The sequence below is a fragment of the Tenebrio molitor genome, chromosome 3, assembly GCF_963966145.1.
Source record: "Tenebrio molitor chromosome 3, icTenMoli1.1, whole genome shotgun sequence".
NCBI classification, from domain to species: domain Eukaryota; kingdom Metazoa; phylum Arthropoda; class Insecta; order Coleoptera; family Tenebrionidae; genus Tenebrio; species Tenebrio molitor.
In genome coordinates this window covers 20,185,728-20,204,536 of record NC_091048.1, presented here as the reverse complement: position 1 = coordinate 20,204,536, position 18,809 = coordinate 20,185,728, and the positions used below count along the sequence as shown (strand labels likewise).

At 35.4% G+C, this 18,809-nt stretch overlaps 3 protein-coding genes across 15 annotated transcripts in view; 2 read left to right on the top strand and 1 right to left on the bottom strand.

The window, feature by feature from the left end:
- Window positions 1-8,756, top strand: part of LOC138126520 (tyrosine-protein phosphatase 4-like) — a 35,792-nt gene extending 27,036 nt beyond the window's left edge. For 4 of the 13 annotated variants that reach the window (XM_069042281.1, XM_069042287.1, XM_069042277.1 and 1 more), the window contains 10 exons: window positions 1,165-1,285; window positions 1,897-2,066; window positions 2,120-2,528; window positions 2,587-2,768; window positions 2,823-2,910; window positions 3,251-3,333; window positions 3,383-3,649; window positions 8,121-8,251; window positions 8,307-8,442; window positions 8,494-8,756. In XM_069042281.1, coding sequence (XP_068898382.1) covers window positions 1,165-1,285; window positions 1,897-2,066; window positions 2,120-2,528; window positions 2,587-2,768; window positions 2,823-2,910; window positions 3,251-3,333; window positions 3,383-3,649; window positions 8,121-8,251; window positions 8,307-8,442; window positions 8,494-8,541 — 1,635 coding nt within the window. In that variant the 3' untranslated portion in view covers window positions 8,542-8,756. Of the gene's footprint in view, window positions 1-1,164; window positions 1,286-1,340; window positions 2,067-2,119; window positions 2,529-2,586; window positions 2,769-2,822; window positions 2,911-3,250; window positions 3,334-3,382; window positions 8,252-8,306; window positions 8,443-8,493 lie in introns of those variants that run through there. The other 9 variants (XM_069042288.1, XM_069042289.1, XM_069042290.1 and 6 more) reach the window with 9 other exon arrangements.
- A 54-nt stretch (window positions 8,757-8,810) lies between these two features.
- Window positions 8,811-10,354, bottom strand: LOC138126521 (kynurenine aminotransferase-like). Its single transcript, XM_069042291.1, has 2 exons — window positions 10,218-10,354; window positions 8,811-10,157 (listed from the first exon to the last, which is right to left on the bottom strand). Exons 1-2 carry the CDS (start codon window positions 10,221-10,223, stop codon window positions 8,850-8,852), a joined length of 1,314 nt encoding a protein of 437 aa, XP_068898392.1. The 5' UTR covers window positions 10,224-10,354; the 3' UTR covers window positions 8,811-8,849.
- Window positions 10,355-13,584: 3,230 nt separating this feature from the next.
- On the top strand, window positions 13,585-14,145 carry LOC138126584 (foldase protein PrsA-like). Its single transcript, XM_069042377.1, has one exon. It carries the CDS (start codon window positions 13,585-13,587, stop codon window positions 14,143-14,145), a length of 561 nt encoding a protein of 186 aa, XP_068898478.1.
- The last annotated feature ends 4,664 nt before the right edge of the window (window positions 14,146-18,809 follow it).

Below are 18,809 nucleotides of genomic sequence, written 5' to 3'. Positions count from 1 at the left end.
TCCAAAACATTTCGAGTATATATTGGGTGATTATTGATTAAAAATGATTGTGGATAAATATGGCAACTATGTACGAAAATTTATATGGCAACTGTGTGGGTGGGGTAGAGTTGATATTTGTATGATATTTCTTGTGCGTGCATTTGATTCTTTTTATACCATTGCATATTTACTTGACAATTTTCAAAATTGCGCGACTATGAACTGTCAAAGAAATGTCAACTCTATTCTACCCACACAGTTACCATATACATTTTCGTACATAGTTGCCATATTTATCCACAATCATTTTGAATCATTGATTGAAACATTTTAAATAGATAAATGTAAATTAAAATAGGATTTATCAATTTACGGCAAAAATCTCCCCAACCATTCGGTAAGCTGGCATCCTCACCAAATTTGGACAATTTACTTCCCAAATGTTTTTAAAACACCGGTGAACACTTTGTTTTGTCTCTAAAGTGAGGCATTTTCTCTTTATAGCCCTGCCTGTGGCCTCCAAGATATTGCTACTTAATTGTATTTTTTTCAGTAATTATTATCTGACTGTCAAATTTTTTGACAAATTGAAAACATCCGCTTTGAATGTTCAATGTTAGAAAAAATAAAACACTTTCATTGCAGTACAAAAAAAGAAAATTCCCTAACAGTAGTTTACTTTTATCATTATCACAGCGACAAATAAGTCATTTGTACCAAGATGAAAAAACACATGTTTGAGTTGGAATAGGCTTAGAATAGCGCAGTTTACAATCACTAGGCAATGGCACTAGGCAGAAGTAACCTGTTTAACGATATAGCTACATTTTAATATCTTAAATCCTCATTTGCCCACAAGTGTCCTGTACATTTTGGGGGGGGTCAAATTTGTATCAAAGGGTAAACTGACCGCAGAGTGCTACTGACCAACACCCCGAATTGTGGTTGCTTACTGAATCTCATGAACCACCTTTTCCATAACATTTAAATGAGGTCAATCCATAGTGTAGTATTATTTAGTCCGGACAGTTTGGAGGCCTTCAAAATCTCTGTTTGAAAGAGCACCAAAATTAATAAAAGACGTAAAAGTTAACAACTTAATAGATGCAAAAGTTTTATAGCGCAAAAATGCTTTTTATTTAATTTTCTCTGCTTAGTTTACACAAATTGATATTTTTGTAGTGGCACCATTTCAAGGTAAAGGATTCGAAAATTTGCGACTATAATGATACAATTATTAACCAGAATGTAACTCAGTTCTATGAAGAAATCTCTAAAAAAGATATTTTGAAATTGCACGAATGTAAGTAACATTGTTTTATTAAATAAAAATAAAATTTAGATAAATTCGGGTGCAGCAGGGTTCCTCCTGGCGGTTAAACATTTTGGGGTTTTGTAGCAGGTAGTGAAGAGTAAGGGATTATCGGTGGCGATAAGAATCATCTGGTAATTTTGAATGATATTGCCTTTCCTAACATATAAATTTAAAAACTTCTTGGTAATTATATGGATATCACAGACAGACTTCTTGCAAGTTACATGTGGAAACCAATTTTGGAAAAATGTAAGGAGTTTAACCTTACTTTTGAACCAAAAGAAATAAATGTATTTAAGAAAAATAATTATAATTTAATCCGGCTACCACCTGCCGCATACCTGGCGCGGTAATCCCCGTTAACCTCGGGAGGAACTCGTCTGTTGACAAAAGGTAAAGAAGTGACCGCCGGCAGGAACTCGGATACGTCTAAAATTTCTAATGGCAAATAATCACTTCTCTTAGGTAATACCTGTAATTACTGATTAACAAAAATGTATTGTTACTGGCTGCAGATAATTCTAGCAATGACAAACCTATGAAGAAATGATCTAAAAAACTCACAATCAGAAAGCTTAAATTAAATCTATCGATTTTAGATAAATACCTGTATACAAATGAAAGTAAAACAGAGACGATCTACACAAATACAAAAAACTGTGTATTGATATCAGAAGGATGCTTTTCTATGCATTTGGCAATGTGTCGTGGGTGTAATATTACAATTCAGCTAAACTCAAACAGAGGTACCATCAACAAAGAGTTTTCGGTAAATCTAAACGAGTATTATATATCTTAGTCATTATTAAAGAGGTGTTTTAGGGAACCGGGGGATGGAAGAAAGAACAATTTCCTTTGGAAAATTTTGATACATGTTTCAATATTTCAACAACGAGTCAGTTGGAGCATGGCATAGGAGAAACATTTTGGGCTATCGGCGAGGTTATATATTTATCTTCAAATCTAAGTTGTAAAGAGAATAAAAGATACTTACGCATTGCCAATCACACATCAGATTATATTTGTGAAAATGCTGTAAACGAAAAAATAAATATAACTTCAAGTCTAGCAGACAACAGGAAGAAATATTGTGATCCTTATACAATGTCTTCTAATGATTATTTGTACTTGTTTACAGTTCTTCCGGTAGTTCTTATTACATCTCTAATAGCGTGTTGTTCAATTTGCTTAATAAGGAAAACAAAATTCAAACGTCAATTCAAAAGTGAAGGTATAATTTTGTTTCTACTTATAACACTATTATTAGGCAGTTAATTATAAAATCGTAGACATTCCAAGTAACAAAATTGATAAAATGCAAGAGATCACTCTGTTAAATTTTACGGAAGATCAAAATGATTACCAAATTATTTATAATGATGGATGGAAAAAAGTTTGCAGAAAAGATTACTTGCAATATGTTAAACTGGCGTTCGAACCCTCTTGCACACATCTCGATATTCAGTTTTCGGTATGTATTTAAACTTGGCTTATGTGCACTATTTATACCGCCATTAAATTTCAGAATATTCCTACTGGTAACCTCAAAGACAACAAGGAAAGTCTGAAGAAAAAGAATATCCTCAAAAATCAAGACCAGAGCATTCTTCCATGTAAGTTTAAACTATTTCGTCGTCATATAATATTTTTTTGTTCGACACTGTCAGAATTTGAGAATTTTCTCCTGTGTGAACGGATTTTGATAAATGTCACAACTTGTCAAAACGAAACGTCAAGCTAATTTTAAAGGTTTTAAGCGATTTGGAGCCTTTAAGGGGTTCGTCTAACAAAAAAACGTTGTATTCAACTCGTTCGTGTGTAAATTGGTTATTTTTTGGCACTCGTGGGCCTTTAAAACGCTCGTTTCACTCACGTTTTAAACTGGCCCACTCATGGCAAAAAAGGTCCAATTTACACACAAACTCGTTAAATAAACTACTATTACGATTTTAGATGACGTGAATCGTGTGAAATTAAACAATAAGAATGGATGTACTCGTAGGTCTACAGATTACATTAATGCAAGTTATGTTCAAGTAAGTTGTATTAAACGTAAAGAATGTTCTTTCACCTCCACAATTCCAGATTTCCGACAACGAGAAAGAATATATTGTGACTCAAAATCCCTTAGAGAACACTACTGCCGATTTTTGGGACATGATTTGGCAAGAAAATGTGAATCATATCATTATGATTACAAGTCCCAATGAAAAATTTGTTTATTACTGGCCCAAATTAAAAGGCGATCTTGTCTACTTTGATGACATACGAGTTAGTCTGAAAGAAATTTGTAATAATAAGTTTTATATCCATCGAAGACTACAGGTGCAACGCAACGGAAAAAGTAGACAGGTGGATTTTGCACATATTAAAATATCTTGGAAAGTCGTGCCTAATTGTTATTTATGGATGTTCATGTCCTCCGAGGGCGATCAGTTTATAACTTTTAGGCCCGGTATTTCAGTCGTGGGTTAAGGGCCCTATACACCTAGCGTTTTGTTTGCAGTACTTGTATGCGCATTCATGTTTCTAATACATATGATGATTACATACTACAGGATTTGATAAAACACATGTGTACTACTAACATTCTATTCATGCATGCTGTCAAGTGTGTGGCTAATATATGTTCTTGTATACATTATTTTGTATGGAAAGACAACTAGATTTTTTTATTATTAAAATCTCGACCACACACCCAAAGTTAAGCCACACCGCAAAAATATCAAACACGTTTGATAGACTTACACTTGTATGAACATCCATCACGGCCGACAAAAATTGGTCACTCACTGTGATTTTACTAAATTTTGTTTGAGCAAACCGTGTGCTGTCATACAAATTTTCATTCGTGTGTGGACAAGACTTGTATCTCATACGAATTTACGAAAACAAGTTTGACAAACATGCCAGAAAGTGTGTGTTTCTGATAAACTTGTATCACATACTTGCATGCGCAAGCAAATCCTGCAAACAAAACGCTAGGTGTACAGGGCCCTTTAAACCAAATAAAAATGGTTAACTATTAAATTACCTGGTCAGGGGTATTTCGGTGTCGGGTTGGTTCTAATCAAGGTTAAATTTAACTGGAAAGTTAACCCAGGGGATAGGGGTGGGTTAACCTGCTTTTTCTCGGTTAGACATGCGCATTACTCGTGCCAAAAGTGCGGTGCAGAATTATTTATTTTTCTGTTTTGGTAAGTTTAATATTAAATTAGCACTTATAACGGCTATTTCGCATTTTGAAGGGGCGCCAAATAAAAGTTTGAAAATGGACAGTCGTCGAAGATCCAAAAATTCGAGTTTGATATAAACATTGTATTTACATTAAAATGTTAATTGTGAAATTCCCGAATTAAAAAGAGCTAGAAGATTAATTATTTTTTTATTGTTACATTAATATTTATAATTATTTTCTTGTTTTCTAATATACATATCTGATCCAAAAGTCGGTATCTGTTGTAAAATTCCATTATAAAGAAATGGGTATGTATTTTTGAATAAAAACACCTCACTCTTTAACCAAAACAACTCTACACGTGGGTTAAATACTGTCACAACTGACAGCAAACGGCAGCATTCTACACCTGTCCGCTACGACTGGCTACGAGCTTTTCGAATATGTCTGCCGAAAGCACTGTCAACATTAAGAAAAAGTTGGTTAAATACGTTAACCCGTAACTAAGCACTGAAATACGCATACAAGGTTAAAAATTGGGTTAAAATTTAACCGCGTTTTGCAAACCCAAAAGTTAACCCTGCACTGAAATACTGGGCCTTAGTCACACTTTTGAAGTCGCCCGAGGGTGTAGGCATCAAGTAATGTCCGTGGTACATATGTATAATATTTTGTTCCATACTGATCCATTATATGTCAGTAATACCTTAGATACGGTAGGTAACCATTATGATAGTCATAACTCCCTTGGGAATTCTACTAGGGAATTATAAATTCTTAATTCCCTTCAATGTAATATCAGAAGAATTCAACAAAAATAAAGCGACAATTCTCGAATTTACTAGTAAAATTGTTTCCCGCATTATTAAAATTGAACAATTTGTCCATTAAAGTGCTGTTAGAGGTATTTTCATATTTGGTGGCGGAAACAAAAGACTGAGAAATGTCACAAACATGTATTGTCAGTGTCAAATTTCTCTCATAAACGCCGTAAAAAGGAATGTCAAGGTAAATTTAAATTTTCGCTAGATAGATTGAAAAAACAAATTCTAAGGAAACCAATTTTTGTCAGTGCTTCAAAAGGAAAAGTTATTCTCATATAATCAAACGTATTACAAATTATTTCTCTAGTTCGACGATGAATAACTTTCTTATTGCCAATTTGCTGCATTTTTGTCGCAATCACGAACGTCTTTGAGAAATTTGACACTGACAATACAAATTTGTGACATTTCTCAGTCTTTTGTTTCCGCCACCAAATATGAAAATATCTCTATAATCTGTTTCAAAATCAAAGATCCACCAACACTGCATTCTACCTCGAAAATACAACCGACATCGTCGCCAACTTTTGTTTGTTAGTTGTTAGTGTGTTTGCAAGTGTCAGAAAAAAGTGAGGTTATGAAAGAAAACTGTTGACAGTTGTTTCGATCGTAATTCATCGTGTTTTTTTATTCTCATTTTATCATATCACTCAAAAGTTATGATACGTTAGCTACAACCTGTTTGTACATAATAATTATTTTGTGTTACGTAAATAAACTCAACAGTTCAATGTCAAATTTTGGCGGGAGGTTCGGCAAACCCAAAAAATCGTAGAGGGATATGGAGGGAGCACTCTTCAAAAAAGTGGATACGACCGCGCTTTTCTGTAGACCTAATAAAAGATCTCCAGATGAGCCGAGCGAAACCGAAGTTAACGCAGATATTTCATCTTTCCAGTGGCGTCCCTTTAACTTTTTTCTGGGGACAATTTTTGTAGGAATTGTAGGAAGACGACCGTAAATATTTAGTTCAAAATAAAAACAGATCAGAGTTATACAACTGAAAAAATACAAAGACAATTCACCAACCGTTCACGTGTAAAAAAGCAAATCCCAGTAAAATGACGGAACACCGACGCCTATGAAGCATCTGATGCCCAACGACCTTCGTCACGAAATTTCACGAAGTACTGGCGGTCATTTTAAAAGGCGCCATAAAAGGTCTCCGCACAGGTCTCGCGACGTGCCGCTTCCTTTACATTGCCAGCATAGGCAGTGCTCCCTCCATATCCCTGTACGCAAAAAATGAAACTTATTCTAGGGATTTCTTTTTTTCTGCCAACATAATTCAACAGGTGGTGGATTTTTGATTTTGAAACATATTATAGTACTCACGATTGTGCTTAATAGTATATTATGTTATGAGGAGCAAAAATGAAGTTTTATGTGCTGCGGCTGGAAGATTGGCTGCCGAATGCAGTGAGGCTCCAAATATCATATACTATTTTTTCTTCAAACCTTCATAACAAATTATTTAAGACATGTTAAGAAACCAGGTAGGAATTTCAAATGATTTAGCTAGTTTACTTTACTGCCGCTCATCAGCGGAGATAATAACTTTACGCTTACGGACGCCCTCAGCGGAGATAATAACTTTATCTGCCGCTCTCAGCGGAGATAATAACTTTATTTGCCGCTCGTCAGCTCGTTAGATGCCATGACAATGAAGTGACACTTTAGCATTGTCAATGCAGCAGGATAATGTCATAATTTACGGACGTTTGAAGAAAAACATGATTTTGATGTCGCACTTTTTTCGTCTGATATGACATGACATTACATGACAGTTCGCTCAATTTAACCTTAACAATTTTTTTTTGGAGTTACTCGTAATTTTATTAGTATGGAATAAAATATTTTATGAATCGCGTAAATTACAAGGTCAGTAACGACCTCGGGCAACGTTACTTCCCCTCGGGCCCTAAAGGGACCCTCGGGATAGTACTCGTTGCCCTCTGTCGTTATGACGTATGTAATTCCCTTGATGCATAAATAACTATTATGTCTTACTAGTAGTTTTGCATCCTGGAAATAATTATTATTGATGATACAGTTTACCGTTACAGTTTGTCGTTTATTACAAAGTAGTTTATGAATTTGGTATTTAGTGAAGTTCTTAAACTATGAACAAACAAAAGCATTTTTTGTTTAAAACGAAAAGTGTGCAAAAATGAGCGATTAGAAGGAAACTAGTAAAATTCCAGAAGAAATTCTAAAAACAGCTGCGAGAGCAACAGAAAATCTGTTGACGGAGAAGCTAAAGGAATATACGAAGAAGAATATTGCAAGTTGGAGGAGTTCGAGCGTTGCAGAGGGGTACTTGGAAGACAGTAGTTCATTGAAAAACAAAGTAGTGAAATTTCTAGCCGGAGAACCTTCCACATCTACTACCAGATCGTTAAATTTAACTGGAGGAAATCTTAGTGTTACTGCTACTGTTACTGTTAGCAATTCTTAATGCCATAGTTTATAGAAGTTCTTAACATCACATAATACATCGGGTGTTTATTTAAATTTCTCGAAGCAGTTATTTAAATCTAACCCCACTTTTTGCGTTATTTGTGTTTTTACTGAGCAGACTGCCGAGTGGTGCGTTCACAATCGACTCTTCAACGCCACCTTTGAGGAGAAATTTAAATGAACACGCGATATTAGTAAGACATAAAATATCAAATTATATGTTATTTCACTTATTTTCCAAACGCTTTAATAAATTGAATGTTAAAACGTATTTATGGAGATGCATTTCTAGTTGAAATGAAAATTCGTTATTAATCAGTATAAAATTGACTAATATTTATATGTACTTACTAATTTTTAGATAGATCAGCTGCATTATAACTTATGGGAAATAGATAATGATCTAAGTCTAACATCGCGTACATGTAAGGAATTTATGAACCATTTACTGAAAATCCCTCATCATGTAGCCCCAGTTGTAGTTCATAGCAAGTAATTTTTCCGAACAAATTCATTAATGTATAATTATACAAAAAATATTTTGCAGAAACGGAACAGGTCGATGTGGAACCATTGTATTATGTGATGCTGTACTAAGAGCACTTCCTATCACGGATAAAATTGATTTGTACGGATTTACTGTAAAGTTGAGAAATGTTCGAGCAAATATGGTGTCCGACTTGGTGAGAGTTTAGCACAACAAGTTTCACTGTCATGACTATGTTATTTTACAGGAGCAATTTAAACTGGCTCATTTAATAGTAAGAGATATGGTGTCGTAAATATTGCAGATTTGTGTAACAAAAAGATGTATTTTGAATACATTTTGCTTTTAAAGTAAAATTTTTTAGTTAGTAGTGTCCAAGAGAAGTATACGTAAATATAAATGTTGCTTTCTATGATAAGTTAGTTCATTGTATTAATGTTCATATAACTATTCATAACTTTTGTACCTACAACATATTTTTAAGTAGTAAAATTACTTTTTGACTATTAATACATACTTATTATTTAAAAGACCTACAAAATATTGCATATCATAAAATGTACAAGCTTCATTTGTTGTGTTTTAATTGTGTATATACAAACATCATTTATTTCTTTCAGTTTTCCATTTTTTCAGTATTTCGGCTGCTTTCTGCAAGTTCTCGTCTTTTTTAAAAAAACAATATCGGACAAAATTTTCACCCAAATACTTATGTTCTTGGCTAAAAAATGCACTTGGGGGAATTGCACCCAATCCCACATTTTTAATCATCCATTTGGTAAAACGGTAGTCCTTGAATTTGTCTTTCTCGGAACTGAGATCTACTTGAGATTCTAAAGGAGTCCAGTCAGCAATCATAAAGTATCCGCCTTCAGGAATCAATGGTTCCATACCAGCGTCACACAAAATCTTTGCCATGTAGTTTCTTTTAACTATAAGCTCTTTGGATGTTGACTTAAATACACAATTTTTTTGGTTCAAATTAGTCATCGCTTTCTCGAAAGCGATGGCTGCGGCTTCTTGTATGGGTGCGACGCCCGTGTAGATGCAATTCTGGTGGACCATCTGCAGATTGACCATCAGGTTTGCAGGACCATAAGCCCAACCCATTTTCCATCCAGTAACACCGAACGTTTTTCCAATGGAACCAACTGTGATTGTTCTTTCCCACATGCCGGGCAAGGTGGCCATCCTGATGTGTTCATTTGGTTCGTAGACTATCCACTCGTACACTTCATCAACAATGCATAGAACATTCCATTTCTTACACAAATCCGCTACGTGTGCCAGTTCCTCTTTTTTATAAACTTTCCCGAAAGGATTGTGGGGAGTGTTCACGATTATAATTTTTGTTTTAGAATTAAAAAGGCACTCTAACTCTTTCTTGTCCAAAACCCAGTCTGTCGAGGAGTCTTTGTTCGCTCTTCTCAACGGTATGAATCTCGATATACCACCAGCGTACTTCACCATGGGTTCGTAACAATCAAAATACGGTTCAATGATAATGACTTCATCGCCAAAATCTATATGTCCGTTTATTATCGAAAAGAGGGCTTCGTAGCCTCCAATTGTGACGAGGACCTCAGTGTCAGGATTAATTTGACGATCAATTAGTCTAGAATATAATTTAGCAATAGCGGTAACCGTACGCGGATGACCAAATCCTCTTGTATATTGATGAATTAAGTCATTATCACTGTTAGCAACTTCTGCCAATGCGGCGACGACGAGTTTTTGTGAACAATAATCTGGGAATCCGTGTCCTAAATTTAAAGGTTTGTATTTTAAAAACAATTCAAGATACTCCACCCAGATGCTCTGTTCACTTCCTGCATATCTTGATGGTAATTTGAACTTGTCGTCAATGTCTGATGATGCGTTCGCAAGTGACAAACGAATGTTTCGAGTGCACTGTTTGATAGAACAATTTAGAAACGAACGTAAAAAGTCCTTGAGTAGTAGGTTTCTTACAACCATCCAAGCGATATTTCACAGCAATTTGCAAATAAATACCATTTAGTTTAATTATAATATTTACGTTGATTTACGTGATGAACAGTTGTCATTTAACTGACATTCAACACATGCACATTATACTCGTATTACATTCACTTTTGACTCACATTGTTTTATGTTACAAAAAATCTATAAATGAGAATGATCAGAAATATACAAATCTTTTAAACAACCAGGTACTCGGAGCAGTCAGCAACGATTTTTAGTTTGTGGCTTTTTCCTACATACCTACAGTGGAATGGCTTTTCTACTGCTAATTTCAAAATAACTGCAAGAAATTTTTAATAACACGTTCAAATTTTAAATGCGAGTTTGCGTATTTTCAAGGGCATTAAAAATGACTGGTGTTGGCAGTCGTAGCCAACAGATATCATTAAATTCCCTATATTTAGTAAAATTTTATTATTACAAACCTAAGTCAACAGGTCCTGGTTCTTTGATTAAAAAACAGACTATATAACTTTTGAGTGAGAGAACAAAAAAACACGACGAATTACGACCTATAGCGAAAATTTTTTAATAAACAATTGTTAATGTCAAAATTAAGTAAAAAACCACTCTGTACTACTCTAGGATGTGAACATATGGACCAGCTGTATAACAATTTGACATCAAATCATAGTTAAGGTTATGTTCACTTCTCTTCCCGTACCTTTCTTCCGCGAATTCATTTTCAAAACAAGTTGAATGAAAAATTAGCAGATATCTTTTTCGAATTTGAAATACATTCTCGCTCGTCAGGGCGCAGGCTCAGTTACATTAAAAAAATGTTGACACAGTGTAACTAACCGTATTATCATGAAAATCACTGTTTGGCTCATACCAACATGACAACGTTTTGACAATTGTTTATTAAAAAAATTCAATTATAAATGACTGTCAAAAGTTTTCTTTCATAACCCCACTTTTTTCTGACGCTTGCAAACACACTAAAAACAAAAGTTGGCGACGTTGTCGGTTGTATTTTCGAGGTAGAATGCAGTGTTGGTGGATTTTTGATTTTGAAACAGATTATAATACGTACATATAGTGCATTCACATTTGTTTTAAACCAGAGTAGGCTATGGAAATTTGGCGAGTTGTATGGTAAGACTGGCTGAATGACAATATACATCATGTATAATATTTGAGGTTACACTTTCTTGTCAAAATTCATGACCATGTAGCCAAGCATTATCATTTTCCAATTAACTACATAGTTTCGAGGACTCAATAATGTGTGTATTTAGTGACAAATGTAAATATTGCACAAATTTAAAACTAATTTACCTTAATACTTAATAATAATGTCAAATTTGACACTGGCAGTTCGAACAATTTTGATTTTGTGATTTTGACATAGCCCCGATACCAACATTTAAAAAAACTAAAATAGCCTACTCTGGTCTAAAACAAAAATGAATGTATTATAAATAACATTTAAAAAAAACTATCAGATCTTATAAAACATTAAGTAAGCTAACAGTGTGCAAAAAATAATTTTGAAATTATAAGTAGAAACACCATTAACGAGAAATAAAGTTTATACCATGTAAATCCCTATGGTTCATTGATAAAAAAAATCGTCGTATAAAATTCAAAAATCAAAAAACCACCAACGTCGCATTTTCCTCGATAATTACTATCGGCAACGCTGTCTAGTGTACAATTTGTTGAGACTTGTAATTTTGAGGTTAAATGTTCATTAAGTGTCTTGTTTTTCTGGGCATGTTTAAATATAAATAATAAGAATCAATAAATAAGTGAAACGTGCTGCTAATAAAACAATCGTGAACGGCATATACAGGGTGACTGACGAAAAACCTTTGATGCTGTATCTTGCTTATTTTTTATCCGATTTGAATAAATGACACATCAAATGAAATAATTTTGAAAACACTTCAATACCAACTAAATAAAAAAAAAAATTCTTGCGTCCAGTTTTTGACAGATGAACATTACCTTCTTTTTTTCAAATAGCACTGTACTTTTTTTTTATTCAGTATTGTAGAGATTTGTCTTCTGAATATAAAAATGTAAAGAACTATACCCATTCATTAAACAAAAGTCAAGAAATTAAAGAGTAAATGTACAAAATTTAAAAATCAAGTGACCAAAATAAACAAGTGAGAAGTTTGTTCTAAATGCTCGAAATGACTAAGTAAGCTCTGAATATTCATTTGTCAAAACAGTTTGACAAGGCAGAATATAGCCTAAGGGAGTCCATTTCGGCTCAGGGACGCGAGGGTCGCGGGTTCGATTCCGACCCAGGGCGAAATTTAAATAATTAAAAAAAAAAAAGGCCATATTCTGTCTCGTGATTCGGAAGTCACGTTAAGCCATTGGTCCCGGTCTATTGAGTTGGTCATCATGCCCCTCATAGATTTGTAAACCAGTCCTAGACTGTGTAACAAATTTTATAATGTTGCTGTGGAAGAAAATTTCCAAAGACGATTTAGCGTTAACGTGGGGTGTGGCATTTTTGGAGATAGAATGGACTAGTGGGTCCCTTTTCTATTGATAGCAGTCTCGATCAAACAAAATATCATATTATTTATTATCAAACGTAATAAGCAACTTTCTGGATGAGATGCTAATAGCAATAGAGTCGTGTTTCATCAGGACGACGCCATACCACATAATACACGCATGAATGTTGTATTTTTAAATCATTTAAATCATTTTGGTGAACGATGAATGGGTCCTCATGGAGCTATTCGATGGCCCGCTAGATCCCCAGATTTGAATCCATTGGATTTCTTTATCTTCATTCGAAACATTCGAGACAATGTTTATTTGACCCCACCAGGTACCCAAAAAGAGTTAAGAAAAAGGATAGTGCGAGTATGTCAGAAAAAAACCCGAAATTTTTTACTGAATGCAAAGGTGGGCATTTCTAGAAGACATCGATAGTGTCTACAACAGCGTTGAGTAAATTTTGAGCAACTAGAATAGATTTTGTGATTGAAAAAAGTAAAGTATGGTAGTAGTCGTGAGTGTGCACCGCTCCGTGATTTTACGAGAAAAACAAGATATTCACAAAGAATAAACCAGGGAACTAGTCAGGAAAAGACTAAGATACACCGCAGAACCAAAAACCGTAAGTCGCAAGTCAGAAACAGCCATATAAAGTAGAGCATCCAGCATCGTGAAAAAAGAGCCGACTCGCAGAGAGACAGAAACGGAAGAGGCTGTTATCGCTCCGCGATAAGGAGGCTGTTATCGCTCCGCGATAAGGAGGCGCTTATCGCTCCGCGGTAAGAAAAGTCTGCAAGAACGAAGATAAACAAAACTAGTAGGCAACACAGAATACAGACGGGTTAAAGTGGAATCGAGTGAACCCATGAATAACAACAAAAGAAACAAACCGGATCACGATTCTTCACCAGAAACAGAACAGAAACTATTCCGAGGAGGTACCCAAGTGGGCAGAACACAGCTAAAACAAGAAAAAACAGAGGACCAAAACATGGAGGAAATCAAGCAAATACTACTAGAGTTGAGCAGAGAAGTGAAGGAAATGAGCAACGACATCAGTCAAAACAACAAAGAAATGAAAAGCCTTAGAGAGAATGTAAGAATCATGCAGGTAAACTGGGAGAAGGAAAAGCTGGACCTGGAAGAAAAGATCACGAAAACAGAAGAAAAGATAGAAAAACTCAAAAAGGACAAGATACGCAACAACTTGATAGTGACAGGAATGCGGATGGAGACAGAAGACGAAGAGCTACTGAGAAACACAATGGAAAAAATGATAAACAAAGAGTTGAGCCTAAACGTGAAAGTAAAGAAGGTGTACAAGATAGGGCAAGATAAGTACAACGTGGAAATGAATAAGTGGAATGAAAAATTAATGGTCCTAAAGACAAAAGGAAAAATTAGAGAGAAAAGAGATTTACATTGATTCCGCATTAACATTAACGGAAAGAGAGATTCAGAAAAACATCAGAGACTTCGCCAAGAAAGAAAGAATTAATGGAGCCACAGTAAGAGTAAAGTATCAGTGAGCAGAAATTGACGGTAGGAGCTGGAAATGGAACAAAAAGGAGCAAAAGCTCATGAAAGTAGGAGAAATTAAGGCTCCAAAAAACTGAGAAGCGATACAAGAGGCACAACAAAGACGACAAGGCAAAAAAAAGGACGACGCAAACGGAACGTGATGAATAAACTGAACCGACAAACCTGGGCAAACGAGCAAAAAACCGAATAAAAAGGGAAAAATGAATAAGAAAACCATCAGACTGGGCACATGGAACGTAAGAACAATGTTAGCGCCAGGGAAGATGTCTGAAACAGCGAGAGAAATGAGAAGATACAAAATAGAAATACTCGCAATACAGGAAACAAGATGGCCAGGAAAGGGAAAGATAGACAAAATGAACTACACACTATATTACGCTGGGGAGAAAAAGCAAGGGAAGAACGGAACAGCATTTTTAGTAGGAGGGGGGATAAGAAACAAGATAATGCAATATGAAGCGGTGGATGGAAGAATATCGTGGATCAGAATCGAAAACAAGCAAGCAAACATAACAATGATAAACGCATATGCGCCAACAGAGAATAGCAAGCAAGAAGAAAAAACTAAATTTTACGACAAACTGGAAAAAGTATGTGAGAAAGTAAAAAGAAACGACATCTTAATGATAGTGGGGACTTCAATGCGAAGATAGGGAAGGAGGAACGCAATGAAGGGGTAGCGGGGAGACAATCCACGATATCACTAACAACAACGGAGCGAAGATTTGCGACCTGGCGGCAGCAACAAACACATTCATTGTTAGCACGCAATACAGACATAAAAGAGAGCACAAGATTACATGGATGATTCCAGGGGGGACAGAGGGAAACCAAATAGACCACATGCTAATCTCCAAAAAGTGGAAAAGAATAATACAAAACGTTAGGACATACAGAGGGGCAAATGTCGACTCAGACCATCTCTTGGTTGTCGCCAAAATGAGGATGAAGGTGGTCAAACAAACAGGAGGCAGTAGGAAAAATAGATGGGATGTAGAGAAGCTAAACCACACGAGACACAATGATGAGTACAAAAAAGAGATGAGAAAAAAATTAGAAACACGAGAAGAAGAAGTAGACATCGAGGAAGAGTGGAAGAACCTGAAAGAAAGCACAATGGACACGGCAGCAACAACGAAGAACAACAAGAAAAAGAAAGGAATGGTTCGATAAGGAGTGCGAAAAAAGAACGGAGGCGAAGAACCAAGCCAGAAACAGATGGTTAAAGACGGGAAACCTAGAAGATTTAGAGAACTACAAAGAAAAAAGAAAAGAGGCGACCAAATACTGCAAACACAAAAAAGAAAGTTGGATTAGGGAGCTTATGCAGGAAGTGGAAGTCAACAATAGGGACAGCAGGAAACTGTATGAACTGATAAAACACGGGAACTCGACGAGTAAAAAGACACAAAGAATAGATAACAAAAGATGGGAAACATATTACACGGAACTTTTTAGGGAAGAAAAAGAAATTACAGGGAGAAAAAAAGAAAAAGCGGAAATGGAAGACAGTAACAACGAGGACGACGCGCCGTCTTACGACGAATACATGGAGATCATCGCACAGCTTAAGACAAAGAAAGCAGCAGGGCCGGACCAAATCAGTAATGAATTAATCAAGCAAGGAGGGCACGAACTGCTAAGCAGAGTTTATAGAATACTAGTGGCGGTATGGCAGAGCGAGACAATGCCAGAAGAATGGAGAACAGGACTACTCATTCCACTACTTAAGAAAGGAGATCCTACACAATGTAGCAACTACAGAGGAATCATGTTACTCAACACAACATATAAAATACTAACATTGATTATCAGGAAGAGACTGACAGAACACACAGAAACAAAACTAGGGGAGTATCAGAATGGATTCAGAAAAGGCAAATCAACCATAGACGCAATACACGTTATATCACAAATAATAGAGAAGAGCTATGAACACGACATAGAGTTACATATATTATTTATAGACTTCAAACAAGCCTTCGACAACATAAACAGGCGCAGTCTAGTGGAGCAAATGCAACAAATGCAAATACCAGAGAAACTAATCCAGCTAACGAAAATGACGATGGACAACTTAAGAGCAAGAATATCTACAACAGAGGGTGTAACAAACGAAATAAACATAGAAAGAGGAGTCAGGCAAGGAGACGCACTGTCCACAACGCTCTTCAACATCGCACTCGACGGTGCAATAAAGGCTGCAGGACTGAATACAAGCAGCGAACAAGGCTTACTGGAAGTATCAAAGATACCTAAAGGACCATCACATCAGCAGAGCAACAAAGATAAAAATCTATAAGGCAGCAATTAGACCCGTAGCGACTTATGCAGCGGAAACAATGCGACTCACTACTACAGACGAAGAGAACCTTGGGATATTTGAAAGAAAGGTACTTAGAAAAATTGCAGGGCCAAGAAGAACAGAAGAAGGGAAATACAGGACACTAATGAATCATGAAATAAGGGAGAAGATATTGTAGGATTTGTGAAAACACAAAGGCTAAAGTGGTTCGGTCACGTGCAAAGGAGGTACTAAGAAAAACCCTAAATTGGAGACCAGTAGAAGGAAGACCAAGAGGCAGACCAAGGATAAGGTGGGAAGACCAGATACACGAGGACATTAGAAGGATAGGAATAGAGGACTGGAGAATCAAGATTCAAGAGCTGGGAAAAAACCATACGAGCAGCCAGGGAGCAAGGCAGAATCTAAAGATAACAAGAGAGAAGAACAAGGCGGAGTGATTCACCGCAGGAAAAACAGAATCGAAAAACTCCAATAGGAGTAGCTTAAATTCGGCATCGAATAATCGCTTATATACAGGGTTATTCACGAGAGGGGTATTTCTGAATTTCTTTTTACGGCAACCCATTATTCACATTGCAACAATATCTTGATTTAAAATTTTGAAAATAATTATAACTGAATCCACGATGGCTCTTAGTTCTGTCTCTTGACGTTAAAGCAAAAAATCTTTGTCAATTCGAAAAATGTGTTTTTACAATAACGACGAAAAGACTGACATGCTCCTCATTTATGGAGTGTGTGGAAAGAATTCTGTCGCCGCTGCGGATGTTTAGAAGCCGATGGTAGACACTTTGAACACCTTTTACACTAAATAAATTTGTTAATTTATTTGTTGAATTTTGATTAAATACAGATTATCTGTCAATCTGACATTTCTCACAAATCTATCCAACTTACTTTGATTTCTAATTTAAAAGAAATAACACATTTGATTTAGTAGTTACTGCCATTGATATTGTTGGTTGCGGCAAAATAAAAATTCAGAAGTACCCCTCTCGTGAATAACCTGTATGTATATATACATATAGAATAGATTTTGTATTGTTTACAAATTTGATTACTTGATTTTTGATTTTCAATTTTTTTCAATTAAAATACATTTTTTGTTTTTTCTTTTAATGTACGAATATTCAGAAGAAGATAAGAACGAATAAAAAAATATATAGAGTGTAATTTGAAAAAAAAGGTTGGCTATCGTCTGTCAAAAAATATCTAATAGGATAATAATGAAGTGTTTTTCAAACTATTTCATTTGATGTGTCATTTATTCAAGTCGGATGAAGAATAAGAATGATACAGCGTCAGTCACCCTGTATAAATAAACAATTTGTTTTTGTTTCATAGACTACCAAATGTTGTATTTTTTTTTTTAAGAACATGTACTGAAATAGTAGTTTATTTAAAGAATTCGTGCGTAAATTGGACCTTTTTTGGCACGCGTGGGCCATTTTAAAACGTGAGTGAAACGAGCGTTTTAAAGGCTCACGAGTGCCAAAAAAAGGCCCAATTTACACACGAACGAGTTGAATACGTTTTTTTGTTCAACGTGACCCTTAAAGGCTCCAAATCGCTTAAAATTTTTAAAATTGGCTTGACGTTTCGTTTTGACAAGTTGTGACATTTATCAAAATCCGTTCACACAGGAGAAAATTCTCAAATTCTGACAGTGTCGGACAAAAAAATAAAATCTTGTACGGTTGGCTTCAAAAAAAACGGGAACTGTCAGAAAAAGCTTTGTCAGATTTTATTAAATTTTTATAGTTTGAAACCAAGGAGTATAGAATAATAGGGAGGGGACATACGGCCGGCCGAGTGAAGCCGCCTTAATGCGCATGTCTGCTATAAGTACGCCCCAAGAAAGTAAATCAAATCACTTGCATTGTGATATTTAGTGTGGTTTTCTAGTTTCTCATACTCTGAATACATTTGTGATGCAAAAAAAAATATAGTGTATTATTTTCCTGCAGTTTTATTGTGAATACTTATATACTCCTTGTTTGAAACGGCCTTTTAGAATTTAGGTTAAGAAATACTACTGCCCAACAGACACAAATTGACATAAATTGACAAATTAAATTTTCAGTTCACATTAGGTCAAATTTCATTTCCCGTTCTTTTTGAAGCCAACTGTATGTACCACGGCGTCACCGAATGATTACGCCCATCGAACGATATTGAAACGTTTCGACTTCCTTGAGTTTTCCTCAATGAATTTTCCTCCCTCATTTGGTGTATTGTTG

Bases quoted from the DNA above. Each gene is read 5' to 3' on its own strand.
- LOC138126584 (XM_069042377.1), top strand. From the start codon at position 13,585: ATGAATAACAACAAAAGAAACAAACCGGATCACGATTCTTCACCAGAA.